This window comes from Theobroma cacao, chromosome 7 (genome assembly GCF_053813885.1).
Source record: "Theobroma cacao isolate CCN51 chromosome 7, ASM5381388v1, whole genome shotgun sequence".
In the NCBI taxonomy this organism is placed as follows: Eukaryota; Viridiplantae; Streptophyta; class Magnoliopsida; order Malvales; family Malvaceae; genus Theobroma; species Theobroma cacao.
Window position 1 is genome coordinate 18694880 of NC_142645.1, and position 25419 is coordinate 18720298.

General features: G+C 35.2%; 2 protein-coding genes across 2 annotated transcripts; both read left to right on the forward strand.

Moving 5' to 3' along the window:
• The first annotated feature begins 20555 nt into the window (after window positions 1–20555).
• Window positions 20556–21026, forward strand: LOC148761780 (uncharacterized). The gene has a single exon (XM_088808709.1). It carries the CDS (start codon window positions 20556–20558, stop codon window positions 21024–21026), a length of 471 nt encoding a protein of 156 aa, XP_088664835.1.
• Window positions 21027–24053: 3027 nt separating this feature from the next.
• Window positions 24054–24557, forward strand: LOC108662811 (uncharacterized). The gene has a single exon (XM_018124400.2). The coding sequence runs from the start codon at window positions 24054–24056 to the stop codon at window positions 24555–24557; it is 504 nt and encodes a 167-aa protein (XP_017979889.2).
• The last annotated feature ends 862 nt before the right edge of the window (window positions 24558–25419 follow it).

Genomic DNA, 25419 nt, shown 5'->3' on the forward strand with positions numbered 1-25419 from the left:
AAGACACTAATTGACATAATATACATTACTGGAAACAATTATGGAAATGGGGGAAGAATAAATTTTAGAATTTCGAAGTAATAATGTGAACCTAAGTAGAATGATCAAGATAGACAAAATTCAAGATGACATTAAGTTGAAGTGGTTAAACTATTTGAGTCATAAAGTAAAAAAGACAATTAGTTATGAATACCAAGGAATTGTGGAACACTAGAAACAGTGAATAATGATGTGTGTGGTGTTATCCGTATATGGTGAAGTCATTATACAATATGAAAACAATGTTTTAAGGTGGGATTTATTGATGGTTGACAAGTGTTAAAGAATGAGATGAAATCGAAAATATTGGCTTGGTCTATTATATGAATGGTTATGGAAATTGCAACGTAAGCCTACAAGAACACCAAACGGTTGAGGATGATTAATGTAGTAACCTTAAATGTAGACAAATAGCATTGATTAAGTAAACTTCAGTAGCCACAGTGTCATAGCATTGGGAACACCTCATGTTTAGGACGTATGAATAAGATGTGCAAGGCGTGAAGTTGAACTTACAAATTGAATTAAGGTCATTAGACTTGATGATGAGCTTTGTTAATCGAAGTTTTAAGGTTTTGAAAGGTATTTATATGTATGAATTGGGAAGTTTCTTTATGGCCTTATATATGGTCATGTAGGTAAATGAGAAGTTGGAGAGTTTTTGATATAAATTACCATGTGAAATATTAAGATAAACATTATGCTGACTAAAGTCAAACCCTAAGAAATAAGGGAGACAAGAGATTAAACCTTGTTAAAGGCTAAAGAAAGAGTGAAGAGAAAGTAAGATAAATGATGGGAGAAATGTGGATGTTGTTATAACAAACATAATAAGCTTGAAAATAATCTATGCGAGTACTAGGTTAGATGGTATGGTTAGGATTAAGAACACAGACACCTTGGAAGATCTTTGAATAATGTCTATTGAGGTCAATGAGCAAAAATTAAGCATACATTAAATTATTAAAGTTATGAATGACTTTAAAGATAAGCCTTTGATTGTTTGAGTTCTCAATAGAACTTTGTTAAAGGAAGTGTTTAAGCATTTTGGAAGTGTATGGAAAAGCATAAAGGAATATACTAGCTTAACTTGCTATAAGAGGTCGAATTTGGATGGCCATGAGTGGCTTATGAGTAACCTAGCAATGTATAGGTAAATGTGCAGGGGAGCTATGATTGATAGATAAGGATAGAACTTTAATGATGAGGTGGTGATTTGAGAATTCAAGTACTCATATATGAGTAAAGATTTGGTAATGAGACATGACCTAGGATTGGAATACTACAATATGAATTTTGGCTAAGAAAATCAACTGTAAAACACCTGGTGTTCGGGGATGGTGCCAATTAGTGGTTGACTCTCGTATGAGAATGAAATACTGAAATCAGCTTTGTGTATTGACCATAAATGATGAGCATCATCTAACCAACTATAAGAAGAAATGATTCTAAACTTGATTGTCGATTATTTTGGTTTTATAGATGGCTTATTAAGCTTGATATACCTAAGGCTACTCGAAGTTAAAATTTTTGAAAAAAATATATGTATGGATACATATGTTGCATATTGGTACAAAAGCTCATACGGGTTGGTTATAATTTGATTTGATGATGATACTCTATCAATGGTTATAGTACTAGACAATGATTAAGATAGTTTATCGCTGATTTTGGCAGTAAACAAGTTGATTATGATATTGTTAACTTAAAAGTAAGTGTTTATGCTTTTGGAATAAGTTCATCAAATTCTATTATATCGTGATCAAACTTGGTGTTTTGATATAGCCAGAGGGGCTTGGCTTACGAACTAGCTTAACTGTGAGCTAGAAATTGTTAGGCTATTATGAAGTACACAAATAGAGAAGTATGACATGAATCTAACATCCTAAGGAGAAATGGAAAATGATGTATCGATTTTGGTATAGATCCAATATATAGTTTTGATATATAAAGATTTGGGGAAAAGTTTATGGCTTATGCGTGAAGGTGTGCATTTGAATTCGTGTAAGTAAAAGTGTAAAATCTGCCTTGATTGGCATGAAGCCCATGATTTAGAATGAAGGATGATGGATTTAATTTTCTAAGGTAAAAAGGGCTGAAAGAAGTTAATTTCGAAAAGATCTTAGTAAATGATTCCTTCATTTTAAACTGCACTCAAGGATAGATCAATGTCTAATTTCATCCTCAGATTGATAAACTAATGAGGCCATGAGACATTTGGAGTAAATTTGAGGAATTTCAAGTTAGATATGTTGTATGTGGTTGATGACAGACAAATTACCCATGACATTGGAAATATAGAGATGATTAGTAATTAAGACGAGACTAGGAAATGAACTTTAAAGGAAAATTTTGAGCAACTTTAACCTTAATAGGTTGAGTTATTAATTAAAGAGATTGGTTAAGATCATAAGGAGGTATATGGGATGTCATGGTTTATTGAAATGCCTAGTGGTATAAGTTGAGATTTATCTAGTGAGCACTCGATCATGAAAGTATTGGAGTTTGTTTATGGGGATATGGTTACTAGTGGTTACTAGATTTGAATCATCCATGATGTTAAATATATCTGAAATAAATAAAGCGTGTTTTGACCTTTACGTATTATGAAATGCTTGAATGTGGGAAGGTTTGATAAAAGATCAAGGTAGAGGAGTTGTGGATGGTTAAGTAAAGATGCATAATTAATGATTTAAAGATGATTTGATTGAGGTGTGACCTGAATTAATAACATATTTGAATTCTCTTCATAAGATGAAGAATGATATTGTTTCAATCTAACAAGAGTAGCACCCATGATTAAATGTATTATGATATTGTCGAATTTTCTATAAAGATTGGAAGTCGATATAATGCTTAAACCAAGATCTTATGTTAAGAATGCTAGACAAAAGTGATGTGGTAGAATTTTAGAACTTTAACTATTCACATTATGTTGATTTGAATTCGAGGATGAATGCATTTTAAGTGGGGGAGACTGTAGTACCCCGTACTTTGAAATGGTCTAATAAAGTTTACGGATGCCAATTGAGGTTAATTATAGAGTTAAAAAGGTGATTTGGAGTGAACTTGTGAAACTTCAACCTCCATAAACACGTAACTAGGAGTAAACACGATAACGCAGACTAAGGGTAATTTCATCATTTCTCATGGTAGGCTCCTAGAAGTTGATTTTTCTAGTATTATTAAGGCTTAAGTAGGCCTAAGGAATAAATGAATGATGTTAATGATGGTGAAATAAATGAAGGAAATAGAAATTGTCACGACTCGGTACTCCCTTCAAGCCCGTGACATCCGCCGCGATGTCTTGATAGACATTCATTACCCAAAATGTCAACCGAAACCTTGCAAGGCTCTTGCATTAGTTTTAAATCTCCCCTGTGAGTAATAGTTACTAAATATCATGTTTTAAAAAAATATATACTATTTTCAAATCAAAACGATAAAAAAGTAATTTCTACTACATAGGGATATTTTGGTCATTTTACCTAAAATTTTGTATAGAGCCTGACCTTATAAAATACTTTTCATGATATACATGTGATGGATAGCATGTTTACATACTAGGAGAGCCCCAAAAAATCGAAAAAAAGTCGATACTGTACCTAGAGGTACAATAAAGTTGATATAAGCCTCGAACTAGGTCAAATAGGGATTTTAAGGTGAAATTCAAAATTTTACAATTCACGAATTACTTGAAATGGTGATTCGGAGTTCAAGGATCAATTCGGAGTCAAATCAAAATTTTCACTATGTAGAGGCAAAATGGTAATTTTGCCACCTGGGGGCAAATCGGTAAATTTTCACCCCCGACACTTGTCAAGACCAAGGAATTTTATTCATCATAGAAATGGATAAATATGAGAAAATGTGTGGTGGAGAATTAAAGAATTAAAAGACAAATATTTAAAGTGTGGAGCAATCACAAAGTGCCACATGTCAAGCTTTATTATCTTATTATTAAGCTATAAAAATAAGCATAGAATCAGCCCATTCTCACCATAAGGGTCGACCAGGCAAGAAAACAAGAGAGGGAAGAAAGAAAATAAGGAAAACAAACCCCAGCCAGGAAAAATTCAAGAGAAAGTGTGAAAATCCAAGGAATTAAGCAAGGTAAAGTGAAAATTCTTTATTTTTACTTGAGATTTACAATACTCATGCTTTATTTTGTTATTTCTATGGTTGAGAAGCATGATTTCAAAGTGAATAAGTGGTAGGCCGAATGGGTATGGTGAGAGAAATGATGTTGGAATTGTTTGATTTTAAGTTATGTTAGTGATTAAGGTTAGTTTAGCATATTTAGAAGCAAAACAACAAGAAAAGAATCTATTTTCCCCATGAATCTTCATTGGCCGAATCTTCCTTGATATGTGTGGGTGATGGATTGTTATTATTTCAAGAGAAATGGCTTAGAAAATGATGAATAATGGTGAGAAAATTAAGTAGGAAAAATCACGGTGTTAGTGCACTATAATGGCCGAATTTTTCTATGAAGAAATGGGAGAGTTTTGATGCTGAAATTCGTGTTATTTGAGTAATGTTTGGTGAGTTGAGGTATTAGAAAAGAAATGGAGTAACTTGGGATTAAATTGGACGCGTTAGTAATTTAATTGGGTGATAGGCCGAATTAGGTCAACATCGCATTTAAGCGGTTGACTGAGCATTCCATGCATTCATTTAGATTTAGAGGGCCTGAAATAGTTTATGATAAATTGACACAAATTATTAAATTTTGTGTCATGTGTGATATATAGGTGGTGAGCTATTTGATAAGGATAAAGAGATTACACCAAAGACCGGGACTAGGAGTATTTCTACTCCTGATACTGTGAGTAACCTTACTATCGTCTTAATTATCTAAAGTAGTTTTTATTCATTTTTGTGATTTTATGGAAAATGAGTTAAATGGTAAATCTTTATGTTTTATAAGTAAAATGTGTTTAAATAAAATGATTTTATATATTATTTTGAAATTGAATTATGGTTTTGAAAATAAAGTAATTAGAGACCACTTGATGTGTTGTAAATTTATGGTTTTAAATTGAATGACTTATGACAATATATGAGCATGAATGGCTAAACTGATTTTTTTGTATTCATCCTTGAGAGGCTAGATTGCGATAAATTGCCATGTCATGCAGATAAAGATTTTATAAATTAGGTGGTAGATAAAATAATCCATAATTCCTGGAGAGGAGGTTTTGTGGACCAGCCTAAGAGAGGGGGCACAGAATCAGATATACCTTACCTCGATCGGAGAGCCGTGTGGAGGGTGTCTCTGGAGGTAAAGATTTGAGTGGACTTCACGTAGACCACCGCGTGAGAGTGAGACTTAGACAACGCCAAGGCATGGCTAGATTTTCAAATGTAAAAATATGTTCATGTGTGTACTACACTGAACAACCTTGGCGGTCTTGATCACATGCCTAGGCCAAGGCATCCCCGGGAATGATTTTGGCAGGAGCCAAGTTTTGTGAAATACATAAGCCAAGTTGATTATTTGAGTAAATTGATTATTGATGTTATAAAAAACATACTGGAATGGAATATCTTGTCTCCATTTACTTGACTTTAGATGGTTTAGATGGTATCTGTTTACTCACTAGGATTTTATAATCTCACCACCCTCAATTCCCCATATTTCAGGCTCCAGATAGCCGGTAGATAGCTGATTGCATCAAGGACTTCAATTAGCCTTGCATCGACAAAATTGTAGGTTCACAAACTCACACCTTATTGGTTAGTTGGGGGCCCACGTGTCATTATAAAAGTAATTTTATACTTCAGTTATCTGCTTTAAAGTAAGTATGAATATATTTAGCTTTTACACTACAGAAATTAATTACAGATTTCTCTATAAATATTTTCTTTTAGAAAATAGAATATTTTATTGAATATTATTATTTTATTCAAAAAGTTATAATTTCATTTCAAATAATTATTTTAGACATCTAAATTTACTTTTAATTATGAAACATGTGTTTTTCACCCACACACCATGTTTTTGGTTGGTTTTGATATTTTTGAAGAAAAATGATGAAAATACCCTTGTTAGCCAGAAAATAATATTATATTGTTTTGATTTGGAACTACTTATGATTTCTTGAAATGCGAGATTTAATAGCTGTTGCTCACCGGGGAGATGCGGAAGCTGATGCTAAGCCTTCGGGGTTCCAATCGGCATTTCTGGTAACGAGTGCCTATCGGGACATCGCGACAGTTGTCATGGACCCGATGGGAGTTTTGGGTCGTGACATTTTGAAACCTAATGAAAATACAACATACGATCAGTAAATATACATTTCTTATCTAAAAATAATTTTATTAATCTAAATCATCCATTTAAAATAAAATTTTGGCTAATTAAATTGAATAAAAATATTAAATAAAATATTCCATTTTCTTATAAAACAATATTTATAGAACTCTGCGTAAATAATTTTTGTAGCATAAAAGCAAAATAAATTCATACATGCAGTGGCACACGCAGCCAGGTATACAAAATATTCTACAATGACATGTGGGCCCCCAAAATAAACATATATGTACAAGACTATAGACCTGCGATTTATAAGGGTGCAAACCCAAAAGCAAACCCTCGACATAATCAGCGGTCTACAGACTGCCTTGAGCCTTAAATGGTTGAAAGAAGGGTGGTGAGTTTTTATAAACCCAATGAGTAAGCAAATTTCATCTATAATATCTACAGCCGAGTAAATGGAGACAATTTAAAACATCTCAGTATAATATGATTCATAATATTAAATCTCATTTCAACCCATATAAATCACTTACATTTCATCAAATATAATCAACAAGGCTTATGACTCTTTTAAAAACATGGCTCATGCCAAAAACTTGTACTTGGTGACACCTTGGCCCGGGGCATCCAACCGAGTCCGCCAAGGCTGTGAAAATAACATATGCACATAAAACAAGTTTTTACGTTTAAAACACAGTCGTTCCTTGGCGTTGGTTGAGTTCCACCTTCACGTGGTGGTTCGGCGTCAAGTGAACTCTAACGTTACCTTAGGAGATACCCTTCACGCCTCTCGTACCAAGGTAAAATATAACCGGGTTTACCGTGCCCCTCTAATAGGTTGGTCCACAGAAACTTGCCCACTATAGTAACCTAATCAAATAACCCACCAATTCAATAAAATTTTCGACAGCATGACATGGCTAATATAATATCACCAGCCTGTCAAGGCAAAGCAAAACAGTTCATATATTTCACATAAACACAAATCCAGCCATGCTTGCCATCACATTGTCATAAGCCATCAATTCAAACCATATGTCAAAACATATATATAACACAAGTATACAATCTCCACTTACTCAATTTCCAAAACCAATATTCAATTTCAAAACAAGTTATAAATCTCATTTCATTTAATCAACACTTCAATTGTAAAACATAATAGTTTGCAATTTAAATTCATTTTTCTTTAAAACATAAAAACGAGTATAAACTACTTTAGATAGTTAAGATGAAAGTCTTATTACTCACAATAATGGGAGTATGGAGTACTCCTATTCTTGATCCTCGAGTATGATATCCTTACCCTTACCAGAAAGCTCACCACGTATACATAATATCGACACGTAATTCAATATATTTGTACTAAACTGTTGTAAAACTATTTCAGGCTTTATATGAATGCATGAAATTGAATGAGAAGTGTCCGAATAATCACTTAAAGACGGTGTTCTACGTAGGTTCAATTGTGATAGGAATGAATTTGTATTCGAGCAAATTTGAACTATACACCATTGATTTAACCAAAACATTCGATTCAACTCCAAATATATTCATTACACTCCCAATAATCTAATACACCAAAGCTTTACAATGAACTTGATTTTCTCATTGTTGTTCAAATCGTTTACTAAAGGAACCATACGTCTCCATAACCGTTTTCAATATTCGGCACCACAATTCATCAAATATGAGCTAAATAACATGAGATATAACAAGATTCATCATCAATATGTTCTTTAGTAAATTCGGCCAAGGAGGATTGTTGAAGAGTATGCGATTTTCTTGCTTGTTTTTCATGCCAAACATCATCAAACAACTAAAAACAGTAAGATATCATGAAATCTAGCGAAATTCATCTCCAAAACTTCTCTCTCTACATTTGGCCAGCAAAGGTTCCCTCTTGAAAACTTGAATTTCAACCATGGAAAATGAAAAAGAATGCATGGGAAAGGTAGATCACAAGCTAAAATTAAAAACTCTTACCTTTACTTGCTTGATTCCTTGAAATCCAACAATTTCTCTTGAATTTTTCCTTCCTAGGGTTTGTCTTCTGTTTTTCTCTTTGTTCCCTTGCTTGGCCAGCCATAAGAGTTACTTGGGAGGAGTGTGTGCTGGTTTTTTAAAGGGAATTATAAAAAGATTAAAATTTGCCACGTGCCATCATGTGATTGATCCATACTTAAAACTTAACAATTAAGCATTTCATTCCCACCACATATAATCCCATAATTATCCAAAGTATAAAGTGATAATAGGTGAAATTCATGGGCTTGACAAGTGTCATGGTGGTGTAAAATTTCAATTACGTCGTCATGGACACGTGAAATGACCGTTTTGCCTTTATATTCGAAAAATGTCGAAATTGAAATTTTTCACTCCACAATTTTAAATTATGCTCCAAATAGTCAAACTTTATAAAAAATTTCGTCCAACATTCCAATTTTGCCCTCTAGTGGCAAAATGACAATTTTGCCTTTACGTTATAAAAATTCTCAATTGAACTCCAAATCAATCCTCGAACTCCAAATCACCATATTAAGACATTTTAAGGTTCAATAACTCTTAAATACATCTTAAAATCTCTATTTGGATTGGTTCGAGGCTTTAATCAACTTAATTGTACCACTAGGTACAATACAGACTTTTAGCGATTTTTTTTTCCGATACATTCACTTATGCGAACATTCTATTAAGCACATAAATGGCATGAAAAGTATATTATAGAGGTGGGCTTGACAGCATTACCCCCCTTTAAAATAAAATTTTGACCTTAAAATTTCACTTACCAGACTCGGAGAAAAGATGGGGGCATTGCTTTCTCATCTGGTGCTCAACTTCCCACGTCATCTCCTCCATTCGAGCATTTTTCCACAACACCTTAACCATTAAAATGTTCTTATTCCTCAACACTCGATCCTTTAAATGATACGAAAGGTCCAATGTATCTCGGATTGAGCTTTCCCCGATTTGTAAACCGAATCACACCTTTCATTATCCTACAAGATACCACAATTTACCACAATAGTATAATCAAATAAGACTTAATACCTCAAAATATTCAAATCATTACCTTTCCAAAGTGAGATCTTAAGAAAAACTCCATCATCAACTTCAAATTCTAGATTTTTTCTCCGTCTATCAGAGTAACTCTTCTGCCTGTCTTGAGCTATCTTTAATCGCTATCGGATAACTTTGATCTTGTCATTAGTCAGATTAATCAGCTCTACATTAAACAATTTCCTGTCACCCGCTTCATCCCAATAGAGTGGAGTTCAGCACTTTCTCCCATACAGAGCCTCGTATGGTGCCATCCCAATACTAGACTGAAAACTATTGTTATACGCGAACTCCACCAACGGCAAGTGTCTGTCCCAATTCCCAGTAAAGTCAATGACACAAGCCCGTAGCATATCCTCCAAAGTCTGAATGGTCCTTTCAGATTGACCATCTGTCTGTGGATGAAAGGTAATGCTAAACCCCAAATTAGTTTCGAGAGCTTCATAGAATTTCGGTCAGAATCAAAAAGTGACTGAGGGTCTCGATCTGACACGATAGAAACTGGGACTCCATGCAATCTCACTATCTCATCTATATAAAGCTTACCCAGTTTCTCAATGGAATACGTGCTACCAATAGCCAAGAAATGTGCGGACTTAGTCAATCTATCCTTAATCACCCAAATAGCATCCTTCCCACTCTACGTCCACGGTAAATCTAATACAAAGCCCATAGTCATGTACTGCCACTTGCATTCAGAGTTAGGTAGAGGTTGAAGAGTACTCGATGGTTTCTGATGTTCTGCCTTGATCTATTGGCATGTGAGACATTTCGTCACAAACTCGACTATGTCTTGTTTCATACCCGACCACTAGTAACTTTCATCATCATATAAACTATACAGCTCATTAAACACGTCGAATTCAAAACTCAAATTACCATCAATAATTCTTCACTTTAGTTGATGACATAATCATCTCCATATATATATATATGTATGTCCATATACATTTAAGTGCCATCATCCATCACTTTCAATAAGGACCCTCGTCAACTATGTTCGAACTAAATTGCCTCTATTCATTCTAATCCATAACTAAGGTTAAATGTCATATTTGCATAGCACATGTTTCCCCTTTTTACTTTTCTATTTTATTCCCATAGGTCAAGTTTAATCCATGAATATTAAGGTATAATCAACTCCAAATTACCCTTTTGGATGTTTGAGTACCATTTACTTTACATCCTACCATAAATTGTTTCTTATGTAATCCATACGGATTCTCATTGTGCTTATGCATAACTTCACATAATTTACATACTTATACTCTTTTCTTATCATTCTCAATCCTATGTATAAGCTCCATCATACCACGCATCCTTACATCACAATGTCATTAACCACATTTCCAATCATTAAATATCATTTTCATCCAATCACAATCTGGTATCCACATATGCTTTATGATCTTACTGATCCTTCAGAGGTTTTCTTTAATTCATCCTTGCATCTTATGCAATATCACAATTCCTAAAAGTCATCTTCGTTTCTCATTTACCTTGTACACTTCCATCATATACATCCTTATTCATTTCCATATTAGTTAGTCACTTAAGATTTAAATTCATTGAAGTCGTATGCACTTCTTACATTTGAATACTAGTTTCCCTCGTTAGGAAATTTTCATTCACTAACTTCATTATCAAGATTACCTTCAATCATCCTGTACTATTTCTTTACACCAATATACTCATACGTTCTTTTTAGCATTTGCACAATCAACTCTTTTTTCATTGTCTCTATAACAAGTGTTTCAAACCAACTACTCTTTTAGAAGGGTATAAACTATAATTTCCTCCTCTAAAGGTGATAGGTTTATATCAGAAAATGATGCAAATGTCGTGCTCACATAGGATCCATTTGAACCAGAATCAATTAAGACATAAGCATCTCTATCAAATACAGACATGGTACCTGTCACTACACTGGGTCGGTCTCATGCCTCTTCCTCTCCCAACTAATCGAGCGAGAGGTGGGAGTCCACTTCGAGGAGGCATAATAATTTATAAGAAGAACCAGAACAAGTTTAGACCACTTCAGGTTCTATATGCAGATGAATGCATTCAACTCAATCAAACCTAACTTGGGGCCACATTGACACTGTAGTTTTTAAAATAACTTTAAAACCAAAAGCTCTGATACCAATAGAAATGTAACGACCCGGTACTCCCTTCGAGCCTGTGACATCTTTTGCGATGTCTCGATAGACATTCATTACCCAGATGTCAACCAAAACCTCGCAAGGCTCTCGCATCAGTTTTACATCTCCCCTATGAGCAATAGTTACTAAATATCATGTTTTAAAAGAAATAGACTATTTTCAAATCAAAACGATCAAAAAGTAATTTCTCCTACATAGGGGTATTTTAGTCATTTTACCCAAAATTTTGAAACCTGGTGAAAATACAACATACAATCGATAAATATACATTTTTTATCTGAAAATAATTTTAGTAATCTAAATCATCCATTTAAAATAAAATTTTGGCTAATTAAATTGAATAAAAATATTAACTAAAATATTCCATTTTCTTATAAAACAATATTTATAGAACACTGCGTTTATAGCATAAAAGCAAAATAAATTCATACATACAGTGGCACACGTAGCTAGGTATACAAAATATTCTACAATGACATGTGGGCCCCTAAAATAAACATATTTGTGTAAGACTATAGACCTGCGATTTCTAAGGGTGTAAACCCAAAAGCAAACCCTCGACATAATCGGCGATTTACAGACTACCCTAAGCTTGAAATGGTTGAAAGAAGGGTGGTGAGTTTTTATAAACCCAGTGAGTAAGCAAATTTCATCTATAACATCTAAAGCCGAGTAAATGGAGACAATTTAAAACATCTTAGTATAATATGATTCATAATATCAAATCTCATTTCAACCCATATCATTCACTTACATTTCATCAAATATAATCAACAAGGCTTATGACTCTCTTAAAAACTTGGCTCATTCCTAAAACTCGTACTCGGTGACACCTTGGCCCGGGGCATCCAACCAAGTCCGCCAAGGCTATGAAAATAACATATGCACATAAAACAAGTTTTTACATTTAAAACATAGTCGTTCCTTGGCGTTGGCTGAGTTTCACCTTCACGTGGTGGTTCGGCATGAAGTGAACTCTAACGTTAGCTTAGGAGATACCCTCCGCGCCTCTCATACCAAGGTAAAATATAACAGGGTTTACTGTGCCCCTCTAATAGGTTGGTCCATGAAAACCCGCCCACTGCAGTAAGCTAATCAAATAATCCACCAATTCAATAAAATTTTCGACAGCATGACATGGCTAATATAATATTACTAGCCTGTCAAGGCAAAGCAAAACAGTTCATATATTGCACACAAACACAAATCCAACCATGCTTGCCATCACATTGTCATAAGCCATCAATTCAAACCATATGTCAAAACATATATATAACACAAGTATACAGTCTCCACTTACTCAATTTCCAAAACCAATATTCAATTTCAAAACAAGTTATAAATCTCATTTCGTTTAATGAACACTTCAACTATAAAACATAATAGTTTGCAATTCAAATTCATTTTTCTTTAAAACATAAAAACGAGTATAAACTACTTTAGATAGTTAAGATGAAAGTCTGATTACTCAGAATAACGGGAGTATAGAGTACTCATATTCTTGATCCTCGGGTATGATATCCTTACCATTACCAGAGAGCTCACCACCAATACATAATGCACGACACGTAATTCAATATATTTGTACTAAACTAGTATAAAACTATTTCAGGCTCTATATGAATGCATGAAATTGAATGAGAAGTGTCCGAATAATCACTTAAAGACGGTGTTCTACGTAGGTTCAATTGTGATAGGAATGAATTTGTATTCGACCAAATTTGAACTATACACCATTGATTTAGCCAAAACATTCGATTCAACTCCAAATATATTCATTACATTCCCAATAATCTAATGAACCAAAGCTTTACAATGAACTTGATTTTCTCATTGTTGTTCAAATCGTTTACTAAAGGAACCATACGTCTCCATAACCGTTTTCAATATTCGGCACCACAATTCATCAAATATGAGCTAAATAACATGAGATATAATAAGATTCATCATCAATATGTCCTTTAGTAAATTCGACCAAGGAGGATTGTTGAAGAGTATGCGATTTTCTTGCTTGTTTTTCATGCCAAACATCATCAAACAACTAAAAACACTAAGATATCATGAAATCTAGCCAAATTCATCACCAAAACTTCTCTCTCTAGATTTGGCCAGAAAAGGTTCCCTCTTGAAAACTTGAATTTTAGCCATGGAAAATGAAAAAGAATGCATGGGAAAGGTAGATCACAAGCTAAAATTAAAAAATCTTACCTTTACTTGCTTGATTCCTTAAAATCCAACAATTTCTCTCGAATTTTTCCTTCCTAGGGTTTGTTCTTCCCTTTTTCTCCTTGTTCCCTTGCTTAGCCGGCCATAAGAGTGATTTGGGAGGAGTGTGTGCTAGTTTTTTAAAGGGAATTATAAAAGGATTAAAATTTGCCACTTGTCACCATGTAACTGGTCCATGCTTAAAACTTAACAATTAAGCATTTCATTCCCACCACATATAATCCCATAATTATCCAAAGTGTAAAGTGATAATAGGTGAAATTCATGGACTTGACAAGTGTCATGGTGGTGTAAATTTTCAATTACGTCCTCATGGACACGTGAAATGACCGTTTTGCCTTCATTCTCGAAAAATGTCAAAATTAAAATTTTTCACTCCACAATTTCAAATTATGCTCCAAATAGTCAAACTTGATTAAAAATTTCATCCAACATTCCAATTTTTCCCTCGAGTGGTAAAATGACCATTTTGCCCTTACATTATAAAAATTCCCAATTGAACTCCAAATCAATCCTCGAACTCCAAATCACCATATTAAGACATTTTAAGGTTCAATAACTCTCAAATACATCTTAAAATCTCTATTTGGACTAGTTCCAGGCTTTAATCAACTTAATTATACCACTAGGTACAGTACTGACTTTTAACGATTTTTTTTTTCGATACATTCACTTATGCAAACATTCTATCAAGCCCATAAATGACATGACAAGTATATTATAGAGCTGGGCTTGATAGAAATAATGAAAATTTCCACAGTAGGGGCAAAATGGTCATTTTAGATCTCGAGTCTAAATTTTTACGTTTTCATGAACCCGAGTCTTTCTAGACTATTATGGATTTTGTCTCAGTGTCAAAAGAGTAAAAAGATTGCACAAAGGATAGGAAGAAGACAAAATGACCTTGTTAAGGGCATTTTGGTAATTACGTGAGAAAATGAACAAAAATAAGGCATAAATATCTAAGTTTCTAGCAACTTTTTCAAATTTCTAGCAGATTCTTCAACCTTCTAGCAACTTTGTCTTTTTCCTCACCCATCTAATGCCATTTTCATTCCACCTCCATGAAAATCAAATTTTTCATGGGATTTTGACCTTGTTTTCTTTTCATTTCTTTCTTTTCCTAATCCTTCCTTCTCCTAACTTCTTGGGCACTGAATTTGCAGCTTCTAACCCCAATTTCTAGCACATCTAAACCTTAGGAGAGAGAAAGAAAAATCTCTTCTTGTTTCTTATATTTTCTATTTCTACTTCACTTTCAACAACACTTGGATTTTTGGCTTCAAATCTTGATTTTCAAGGTTGAAAGGTATATATTTCCAACTTTTGGAATTTTTGAATTTATGGTTATATTTTCAGATTTATTCCCTAATTTCTTCAAATTATTTTTCTTGGAAAGATTAGGTTATTTGTTGATCTTCATGCTTCCAATCTCATCCAAGTAACGAAATTTTAAATTTGACTAGTTGGCCATAAGGGCTTGTGAATTAGACAAGAAACTTAGGTTAAATGTTAGGTTAGAGGGTAGATTGCCTAATGTAAATTCATTAGAATTATTATATTTAATTTATGACTTAATTGAGGTTATTATGGTTTATTGATAAATATAAGTTTTAATGGTATTTTGAGACTACCTGGATTAGGACCTTGTTGGTGCTAGTTTTGTTAGGTGAGTGAACTTAAATTTCAAAATGTTTTGGGGAAATGTTTACGTGTTTCAATGAATCATTTGGGAATTTTATCGATTTTTGCTTTAAAATTTCATGGGAACAAGCCCTTGATAAAATGTTTGATGTTGTGATATGTGAAATGTGTAAAAGGATGAATCCATATGTTTTCGTACAATGTTGATATATATATATATACTATGTCATAAATGGTACCATTGTGTGACAAATGCAACCGTGCATGTGCGGGGTGAGTGTGCACTTGCCGGTGATGACGGTGGTGAGGGAGATGGATGGTGATACTATTCGGCTATGTGCACGATGTGGTGGGATGCACATGAGTTGGGTGAGATGGGATGTCCGACTATGTGGACGATGTGGTGGGATGCACATGAGCTGGGTGAGATGGGATGTCCAACTATGTGCAAGATGTGGTCGGATGCACATGAGCTAGGTAAGATGGGATGTCCAGCTATGTGCACGATGTGGTGGCAGCACATGAGCTGGGTTAGATGCACATGATGAATCTTGAAAATTTGCCGTTATTTGCAAATTGATTTTATTGCAACGAGAAACATTCTATTTATACTGCCTTACTTGGATAATTGCTGGAAATTTCCTTTCTTTCCAATTTCATGTTGAATACGGTTCCGTCATCATTAAATGATTTTACAACCAAGGGTTTAATGGAGGGATTTTAATAAAAACTTGAACGAAATGGCATTGTTTTCAAATAAGTGCATTATGTTTTCTAAACTATTCCAAGTCATTGCTTGTTCCCTTCCTATGTTCACTCACTGAGTTTGTACTCATGTTTTTAAAATTCATGTTTTAGGTTTTCTGAGTTAAAGGTGATTGAATCCTAGGACAAGGTGCTCCTCCCTATCCATTGCTCGGTAGGTTTACCATGACATTAAATGTTAGCAACCGTGACCAGAGTCACCTCCGCTGATAGTCAAGGCCTAATTATGTGTATATGAATACTTGAGGTGAAATACTAAGATTCATTTGTCAAGCTATATATGTATATTATGGTTGATGATGCCATTCTGAATGCATAGTTGGGGTTTATGAATTGTTTTCAAAGGAACTATATTTGAACGCTACAGATTTTGAATTTTAAATGAGTATGGATTAATGTATAAGATTCTATAAAGAGGCTTGCTTGGGCTTAGTGGGTTGAGCCCATTGGGTCCTTGCGCCGGTCATGGCTCAAAAATTGGGCTGTGACAGGCTCGCTATCTTTTAGAAAGCTAATACTTCACTCAATCTTTGGTAAGTGATCATATGGCATTTAATAAATGTTAACCCTTTTATTTTTAAGTCGTACTCCACATGTCTTACTTGGATTGGTCAATTATGTCTGACTACAATGGATAATATTTTGCTTATGTCTTGTATTATATGACATGTATTTTGAGAGTTGCCACGAGATGGCTACACTTTTTGTTTGCCACAAGATGGCCATACTTGCTAATTTGATATGGATTGCTTTCGCATTTTGAGCACATGAGCGTGCAAACTTAATATGATATATACATATCCTTTATGACATAATATTTTCATACATGTTTGATAAACAGTTCCCTGGTGATGAGTCCCATGAGGTAATTTTGAGTATTTGTTTTGCTTTGTTCATTGTTAAGCTTGCATGGGTTAAGAGTGTAACTCCCATCGATACCATTGAGTCAGTCATGGCCCCCAGAGTTGGGTCATGACAAAGTTGCTATCTAAGCCCTAGGTTTGTCTAAGTCCTAGGTAACTTGTCTTAAGTCAACAGAGATAGGTTGCATGTTGTGTCTTGTTTTTAGTTTGTGAACTACAGCATATCCTATAAGGAAGAGTCTGCATAGATTCCCTTGTTTGTTTGGAATATACCCTTTCATTCACCATATTGAGTTAATGTTTGCTTTTTGTCTAGGTTAGGATGCCGCCTTGGTCACGAGCAATGGCCAAGGGCACGGTAGAACAGAATGGTCACGTTGATGCATCTGCGAGACGATAAGCTTCCACTGTTAAAAAGCATGGTAGAGAGGTCTAAACCACTAAGTTGGTTAATGATGAGCCACTTGTAGCGGCTAATAATGAGGCACCCATGGAAAAGCCTATTAATGCTCAGTCTCAAAAGGTGAGAGACGAAATGCCTATTAGGGAGCCAACCTTGGTAGATGTGATAGCAAATTTGCAAGGGTTTAATAGGGTCATGGAGACGATGACTACTTGTTTGGATGATGTTTTGAGGTGAGTCAAAGGCCAACAACCAATACGTGCTACACATAGCTCTCAAGCTCAAGATAACCAATAGTAGTCAGAATTTGCTAGAGGGATTATTAAGTTTTCATTGCTCAATTTATATTAGATAAATCCATTCTCATTTTTTTATTTCGATGTAACAAAAGACCCTTTGATTTTCCTAGATGAGATGGAGAAAATCTACATTGCTTTAGGATGTTCTAGTGTGCGATCAATGAAGTTAATTCGTTTTAAGCTTAAGAATGTGGCCTATCAGTGGTATCAGTCCTTACGTAAAGGTAAGCTAGCTAGCGTTGACTCATTGACTTGGGAGAAATTTACGATGACCTTTCTAAGTCAATTTTTGCCAAATAATGTTCAAGCCTCCAAAGTGCATGAGTTTGAGGCTAGTGTAGACACCTAGCATGATAGCTTTTTAGTATAATATTCGATTCACCTAGTTATCTTTGTATGTACCATACCTTGTAATTGCTAAGGATATAAGGATTAGATGATTTGTCGATGGGTTGACATAACCACTATTGAAGGCTGTTGCATCCCAAGCCTTTGGTACCTATGCCTTCGCAGTCAGTTGTGCATAAAAAATTGAAAGGATGACCATGAAAAGTTGAGTGACTCAAGACAAAGCCAAAAAAGTTAAGATTGAGGGCCATCAGGGCCAACGAGGTGTTAGCATTGGATATGAAACGTCCACAGGCAATTCGAACTAGAATAAAGCTTTTAAGTCATATGGCTCCCAATAGAGGAGTGGCATAGTCACTTCAGGGTCCCGGCAAGATAGAAGGGAATGTATTAATATGGGTAATAGACTTCTAGGTCTAACACTTAGTTAGTTTCACCTTGTCCTATTTGTGAAAAGGTTCATGAAGGGGTGTGTCATCAAGCAACAAGACTTTGTTTTAAGTGTGGACAGCCTGGACACATGAAGAGTGACTATTCTATGGCTTCACAGTGTCAGGAAGTCTCACACCCCATAACCAAGGCTGCATTACCACCACCCAATGTTGTATCTCAGCCTAATCAACCAGTTAGTAGAGCTAGAGGTAGGGGAGCGAGTAGCTCTTATCAGGATAGAGCATTCGAATCTATGCACTCGGGGAGTAGTTGATAAGGGACAAGCTAGAGTTTTTGCCTTAACACCTCAAGATGCTTAAACGTCCAACGTCGAGGTTTGAGGTATTCTTTTTATTTGTGGTTCTAAAGCACATGTTCTATTTTATTCTAGATCTACGCATTCCGTTTTGTCTCCATGTTTTCCTACAAAATTGGGTGTTGACCGTATTTTGATGGAACTTGGTTTGCTAGTGACTACTCAACTTTAGGAGATATTTGTTGCCTAATTAGAGTACAAGTCTTGTGTGGTTCGAATAAGGGATAAAGACACACAAGCCACTTTGATTTTGCTCAACATGTTAGACTTTGATGTGATTTTAGGTATGACTTGGCTATTGCCAAATTTTGCTAGTTCAGAATGCTATTACAAGCTAGTTAGATTCAATTGCCGTCTTTCAGCATTCATGGTGATCACAATATTAGTTTAACCAATGTGGTATCTACCATGATGGTGAATAAATTATTATTACATGGCTACCAAGGATTTTTTGCAGTAATTAGAAATACTCAAGTGGAGGTCGAAAATATGGCTGATAAGCCCATAGTTAAGGAGTTTTTTTATGTGCTTTTGAAAGAATTACCTAATTTACCCACAAATAGGGAGGTACACATTTGGTGAAGGATTTCTTGATGTGTTTTGTATATATTTACTGAAAGATACCTGACTAATATCCATTCCACCATACTAGATGGCAATGGTAGAACTTAAGGAACTCAAGGATCAAAAGGAAAACTTGTTGGATAAGGGCTTTATATGCCCTAGTGTGTTACCATGGGGTGCACCAGTATTGTTTGTGAGAAAGAATGATGGATCATTTAGGCTATGCATCAATTACCGACAACTTAATAAGGTAACAATAAAGAATAAGTATCCACTTCCTTGTACTGATAATTTGTTTGATCCGTTGCAAGGATCACAATTTTTCTCTAAGATTGATCTTTGTTCTAGTTACCACAAACTCAAGATTAGGTAAAAAGATGTGCCTAAGAACGCATTTCATACTAGGTATAAGCATTATGAGTTTTTGGTTATGTCCTTTGGTCTAATGAACACTCCAGCAGCTTTTATGCACATGATAAATTGGGTGTTCAAACCATATTTAGATAGTTTTCTAGTTGTATTCATTAAAGACATTTTGGTATGCTCGAGAACTAAGGAGGAACATGAATGACATCCTAAGATTGCGCTTCAAGTGTTGAAAGATCACCAATTGTATTCCAAGTTCTCCAAATGCGAGTTTTGGCTTGATAGTGTTAACTACTTAGGCCATGTGATTTGTAAAGGAGTTATGGTAAACCCAAGGAAAACAAAAGCAGTGGAGAAGTGGCCAAGACCAGCCTCTGACATGGAGATTCATAGTTTTTTAGGTTTAGTGCGATATTATAGGTGGTTTGTCAAGGATTTCTCTAGACTTGCTGCACCTATGACTAGATTGACTCAAAAGAATGTGAAGTTTCAATGCAATTATGATTGTGAAGAAAGGTTAAAAAGCTCACTAGTTGTTTTACTTTAGCTCTCGTACGTAGCCTGTTGCAGGAAGTAAGTGGATATAATGTTTATTTTGATGCCTCACATGTTGGCTTGGGATGTGTGTTGATGCAACATGGCAAGGTCATAGCTTATGCCTCTAGGTAGTTGAAAAGCATGAGCAAAGCTATCCCATCCATGACTTAAAGATGGCTACCATTTTGTTCGTACTTATGATTTAGAGAAATTACCTTTATGGGGAGACGTTCAAAAAAAGGGATCTCAGTCTTAGGTAACGTCGATGGATGAAGTTGCTTAAGGACTATGATCGCACTATCTTACACCATCTTGACGAAGCCAATGTGGTAGGCGATGCTTTGAGTCGAAAGTCTGTAGGGAGTTTAGCCTATGTCACCATTGGTAAGAGGCCCTTGGTGGGAGATATCCATGGTTTGGGAGACATGGGAGTACATCTTGAAGTCAGTGATATTGATTATATATTAACACATTGTCAAGTTAGGCTTATAATGCTTGATTGCATTAAGGAAGCCTTGGATAAGGATGAATGGGTGACCAAGGCCTTAAATGGTACCCATGGGAGTAAAAGGCAGCACTTAGTCAAAGATACCAATGGATTGCTTTGCTATGGAAGAAGAGTATATGTGTTGAATTTGTATGGTCTTGATAAGGAGATTCTTATAAAGGCACATTTGTCGGCTTATGTAGTACATCTCGAATCCACCAAAATGTACCATGATTTAAGAGAAGTGTACTAGTGGGAAGGTATGAAGAAAGGTGTAGCCGAGTTTGTAGCTAAGTGTTTAGTATGCCAACAAGTTAAGATGGAACATTAGAGGTCAGTGGGTTTGCTCCAAGCCTTACTATCATGACCAGATTTCCAAGACGTGACTTGCACATGGACTCAATGGACGTAGTCCACTAAGCCCAAGTAAGCCTATTTACGTAATCCTGCTCATCATTCCATCAATTATTCTTAAAGTCACCTTTCATACTTCCAATCTATAAGTACCTAATTAATATGCATTCGCAATCAAAAACTACATTTCACGTTACCCAAATAAAGTTAACCATTGCCAACTAGTGGTGGCATTGCCCGTCACAATATACATACATTGTCTAAGACACATATCTTAATACTTTACATCACATGAACGTATTCACAAACAAAATGATTCTTGACTTCCAGCAGAATGACCAAGGTGAAGGGACGGCTATTGAATGCTAACATACCTACCAACAAAGACAAAACTATGTGGACACCTTGACCTAGGTTCCAATTGCCTCCTGATCTGAAAACATGACGTTGAAAATAGTGAGTACAAACTCAGTGAGTGAACATAAGAAGGAAACAAACAACAACAAGGAAAGTTGATAATCATGATGCACTTATTCGAAAACAATGCAACTTAGTTCAAGTTCTTATTAAAATCCCTCCATTTAAACCCTTGGTTATTAAATCATTTAATGATGAAATAACCGTATTCAGCATTAAATTGGAAAGAAAGGAAATTTCCAACAATTATCCAAGTAAGGCAGTATAAACAGAGTGTTTCTCATTGCAATAAAATCAATTTGCAAATAAATGACAAATTTTTAAGATTCATCATGTGCATCTCACCTAGCTTATGTGCATCCCACCACATTGTGCACAAAGCCGGACATCCCATCTCACCCAGCTCATGTGCATCCCACCACATCGTGCACATACCCGGACATCCCATCTCACCCAGCTCATGTACATCCCACCACATCGTGCACATAGCTGAACAGTATCACCATCCATCTCCCTCACCACCGTCATCACTGGCAAGTGCACATTCACCCACACACGCACGGTTGCATTTGTCACACAATGGTACCATTTATGACATAGTATACATATATATATATATATATATATCAACATCATACAAAAACATGTGGATTCATCTGTTTAGACATTTCATATTTCACAACATCAAACATTTTATCAAGGGCTTGTTCCTAGGCAATCTTAAAGAAAAAACCGAGAAGATTCCCAAATGATTCTTTGAAACATGTAAACATTTTCCCAAAATATTTTGAAATGCAAGTTCACTCACCAATATTTGTTAAATCCTTACTCAATTCCACTTCCTCTAATGGTCCAAATGGGGCGATGGATCTTTGTTGGAACCTATCATCATAATAGCATCACAATTAACTCAATTCACATAAATATGGTTCTAGAAGCTATCTCCTAAATCATGTTCTGCTAGTTATTCCTAACTAGTTTCCAACTACCATTAAGTGGCTATCTATTTTCACTACTCTAATTGCACTAAAATGAATAAATCCTTAACTGTAAAACACTCACAGATCTAAGCACCAGCCATCCTCAACAACTAAAAATATTAACTCAATTTCAATACTCACCTTGCTAGCTTGGTAATTGAATTCCCTTTCAAAAGCTTTCAATTTCTTGTGAAAAATCTCCTTCTGTCTCTCTCTAGAATGTCCAACTAGTGAGAGAAAGTATTAGGGAAAGGCTTTTGAGGGTTTTATGGTGAAAAAGTAAAAGAGCACAAACATTTTGTGAAAGGGTGAACAAAAACATGAAAATCGGGGTTAACTCGAGAAAATCTATGGAAGTTTCAAAGCAAGCTTCCATGGAAGGTGAGAAAACATAAGAAAGGAAGAAGAAGAAAAAGTGCTAGAAATTTTAAGAAGCTGCTGGAAGAATGGGATTTTTATATTTAAAGCTTATCTAAATCTTCATGCAATTACAATAATGCCCTTAACAATGCCACTGGTATTCCTTTTTTTCTTGTGCAATCTTTTACTCTTTTGACATTGGAAAAGGTCTAAAATCTTCTGAAAGAGGTCCCTTAAGTAGCCCCAAAGAGTCCTAGCTTCAAAAATCCCCTAAACTTATTATTTGTGGAAATTACGGTGAGGGTCGTGGCTCTCAATTTCTAGCGCCTCGGAGGTCAAATGTTCTGTCTGAATCTGTTTTCCTAGTGTAGTACTTCCACTTTGATGAAGATTCTGACCACCTTCCCGTTAGAACTGGGCCAAGTGGTAAACATCAAAGTTGTAGCCCTACCTCTTATCTTTTCAATGGTCTAAATATCATGTCATTTAGACTTCTTTAGTGGGAGATATACTTGAAAAAGTAAAACATGTGCAAATAGAGCAACAGCCCACTATGCACCTTTCTTCACCAACTGAAAACATTTTTTAATCCTACTATTGTAATGACATAAAATAATTATAAGTAACATATAACTAGCATAATTAGCTCAAATTAAACCTTTAACATAAGTTCTACCTCTAGTTACGTCTCTATAAAGGTCGAGGTTTCACACTTACCCATTCTCGAGTGGAAGTGGGAGCACACATCTATGGATTTTGTAATAAGGTTACCTCGTACTAGTAAATGGTACGATTCCATTTGGGTCATTCTAAATAAATTGAGTAAGTCTGCTCACTTCTTATCGATGAAGGTTACCTATAGGGTAGCCCAACAAACGAGGCTATAAATTAAAGAGATGGTGCAATTACACGGGGTTCCAATTACCATTGTTTTAGATAGAGGTACCTTGTTTACTAGATGATTTTGGGGTAAATTCCAAGAAGTTATGGGAACCAAGCTAAATTTTAGCATTGCCGTCCATCCTCAAATCGATGGATAGTCTAAGAGGACCATACAAACCCTAAAGGATATGTTACGAGTTTGTGTTGTTGATTTTAGAGTCATTTGGGATCGGCACTTGCCTTTGATAGAGTTCGCCTAAAACAACATTTATTAGGCTAGCATTAAGATGGCACCTTATGAGGCATTATACGAACATAAGTGTAGATCACCTATCACTTGGTTTAAGGCTAGTGAAAGGAAGCTACTTGGACTGAAGATGGTTCAAGAGGCCATCATCAAGATTCGATTGATTCAAGGTAGGTTGTTGGTAGCTCAAAGTCGACAAAAATCATATATAGACCATAAGGGTCGAGACTTAAAGCTTGAGGTGGGTGACCATGTATTCTTGAAGGTTTCACCAACTAAAGGAATCCTAAGGTTCAATAAAATAGGCAAGTTGAGCTTGAGATATATTAAACCCTTCGAACTCTTAGAGAAAATTACTATAGCAGCTTATAGATTAGTGCTACCTCAAGATCTTTCCAGTATTCATTTGGTGTTTCATGTGTTTGTGCTTTACAAGTACAACCCTGATCCATCTCATGTGATTTGCTATGAGGAAATTCACTTGGGTGATGGCTTGTCATATGAGAAGGTGCTAGTGGAGATTTTGGATAAACTAGTAAAATGATTGTGCACTAAGGATGTAGCTTCGGTGAAAGTCGTTTAGTGCAACCACTCTGAGAAGAAGGTGACTAGGAAGCTAAGGATGAGATGTACGTAAAGTTCCCCCACCTATTTTGAAACTAAAGTAAATAATTCCTAATTTAAATTCAAGGATGAATTTTTCTAAAAAAAGGAAGAATACAAAACTCATAATTTTTCTTACTTGGATAAAATCATCAATTTGATCCTTGAAAATTCATAATTAAAAGTCATAAAGGATGTGGGAGAGATTTAGAATGAGATTAGGCATTAAAAGGAACCATTTTCACAAATCTGGATGTTAAAAGTCGATCATAGTGCATAGAGGGTCGATGTTGTGAAGTAAAAAGTAGGGGTAGTCAACTGTTCTGGCCCAAGATTGACTATAGGCCCTTTGTAGTTGATCTTAGGGAGAAAAATGGAGGAAATGCAACCATTCTAGTTCAAGATCGACTACGGACCCTTTATAGTTGATACTAAGGAGGCAAAATGGAGGAAATGCAACCATTTTTGTCCAAGATCGACTACAAACCCTCTATAGTCAATCCTATAAAGGAAAATCGAGTAAAAAGTGGACATTTTGGTTTATGATAGACTATGAACCCTCTATAGTCGATCTTGTGAAGGAGAAATGGGTAAAACACCAAACCTACCAGTCCAAGATTGACTATAGACTTTTCATAGTTGATCCTAAGTTGTCCAATCAGCCTAAAACAGGCTTAAAAGCCATAAAACCAAAACTTTCTTCATTTTTCTCCTATTCCATTGTTCTCCAACTCATTTTCTCTCAAATTTAATACCTTTCAAACCTTCAAACTCCATCAACAAATCTTGGATTCTAAGTGCTA

What these genes read in the sequence shown, in the direction of transcription:
- LOC108662811 (XM_018124400.2), top strand. Translation starts at nt 24,054, where the DNA reads ATGGCACCTTATGAGGCATTATACGAACATAAGTGTAGATCACCTATC.
- LOC148761780 (XM_088808709.1), top strand. Translation starts at nt 20,556, where the DNA reads ATGAAGTTGCTTAAGGACTATGATCGCACTATCTTACACCATCTTGAC.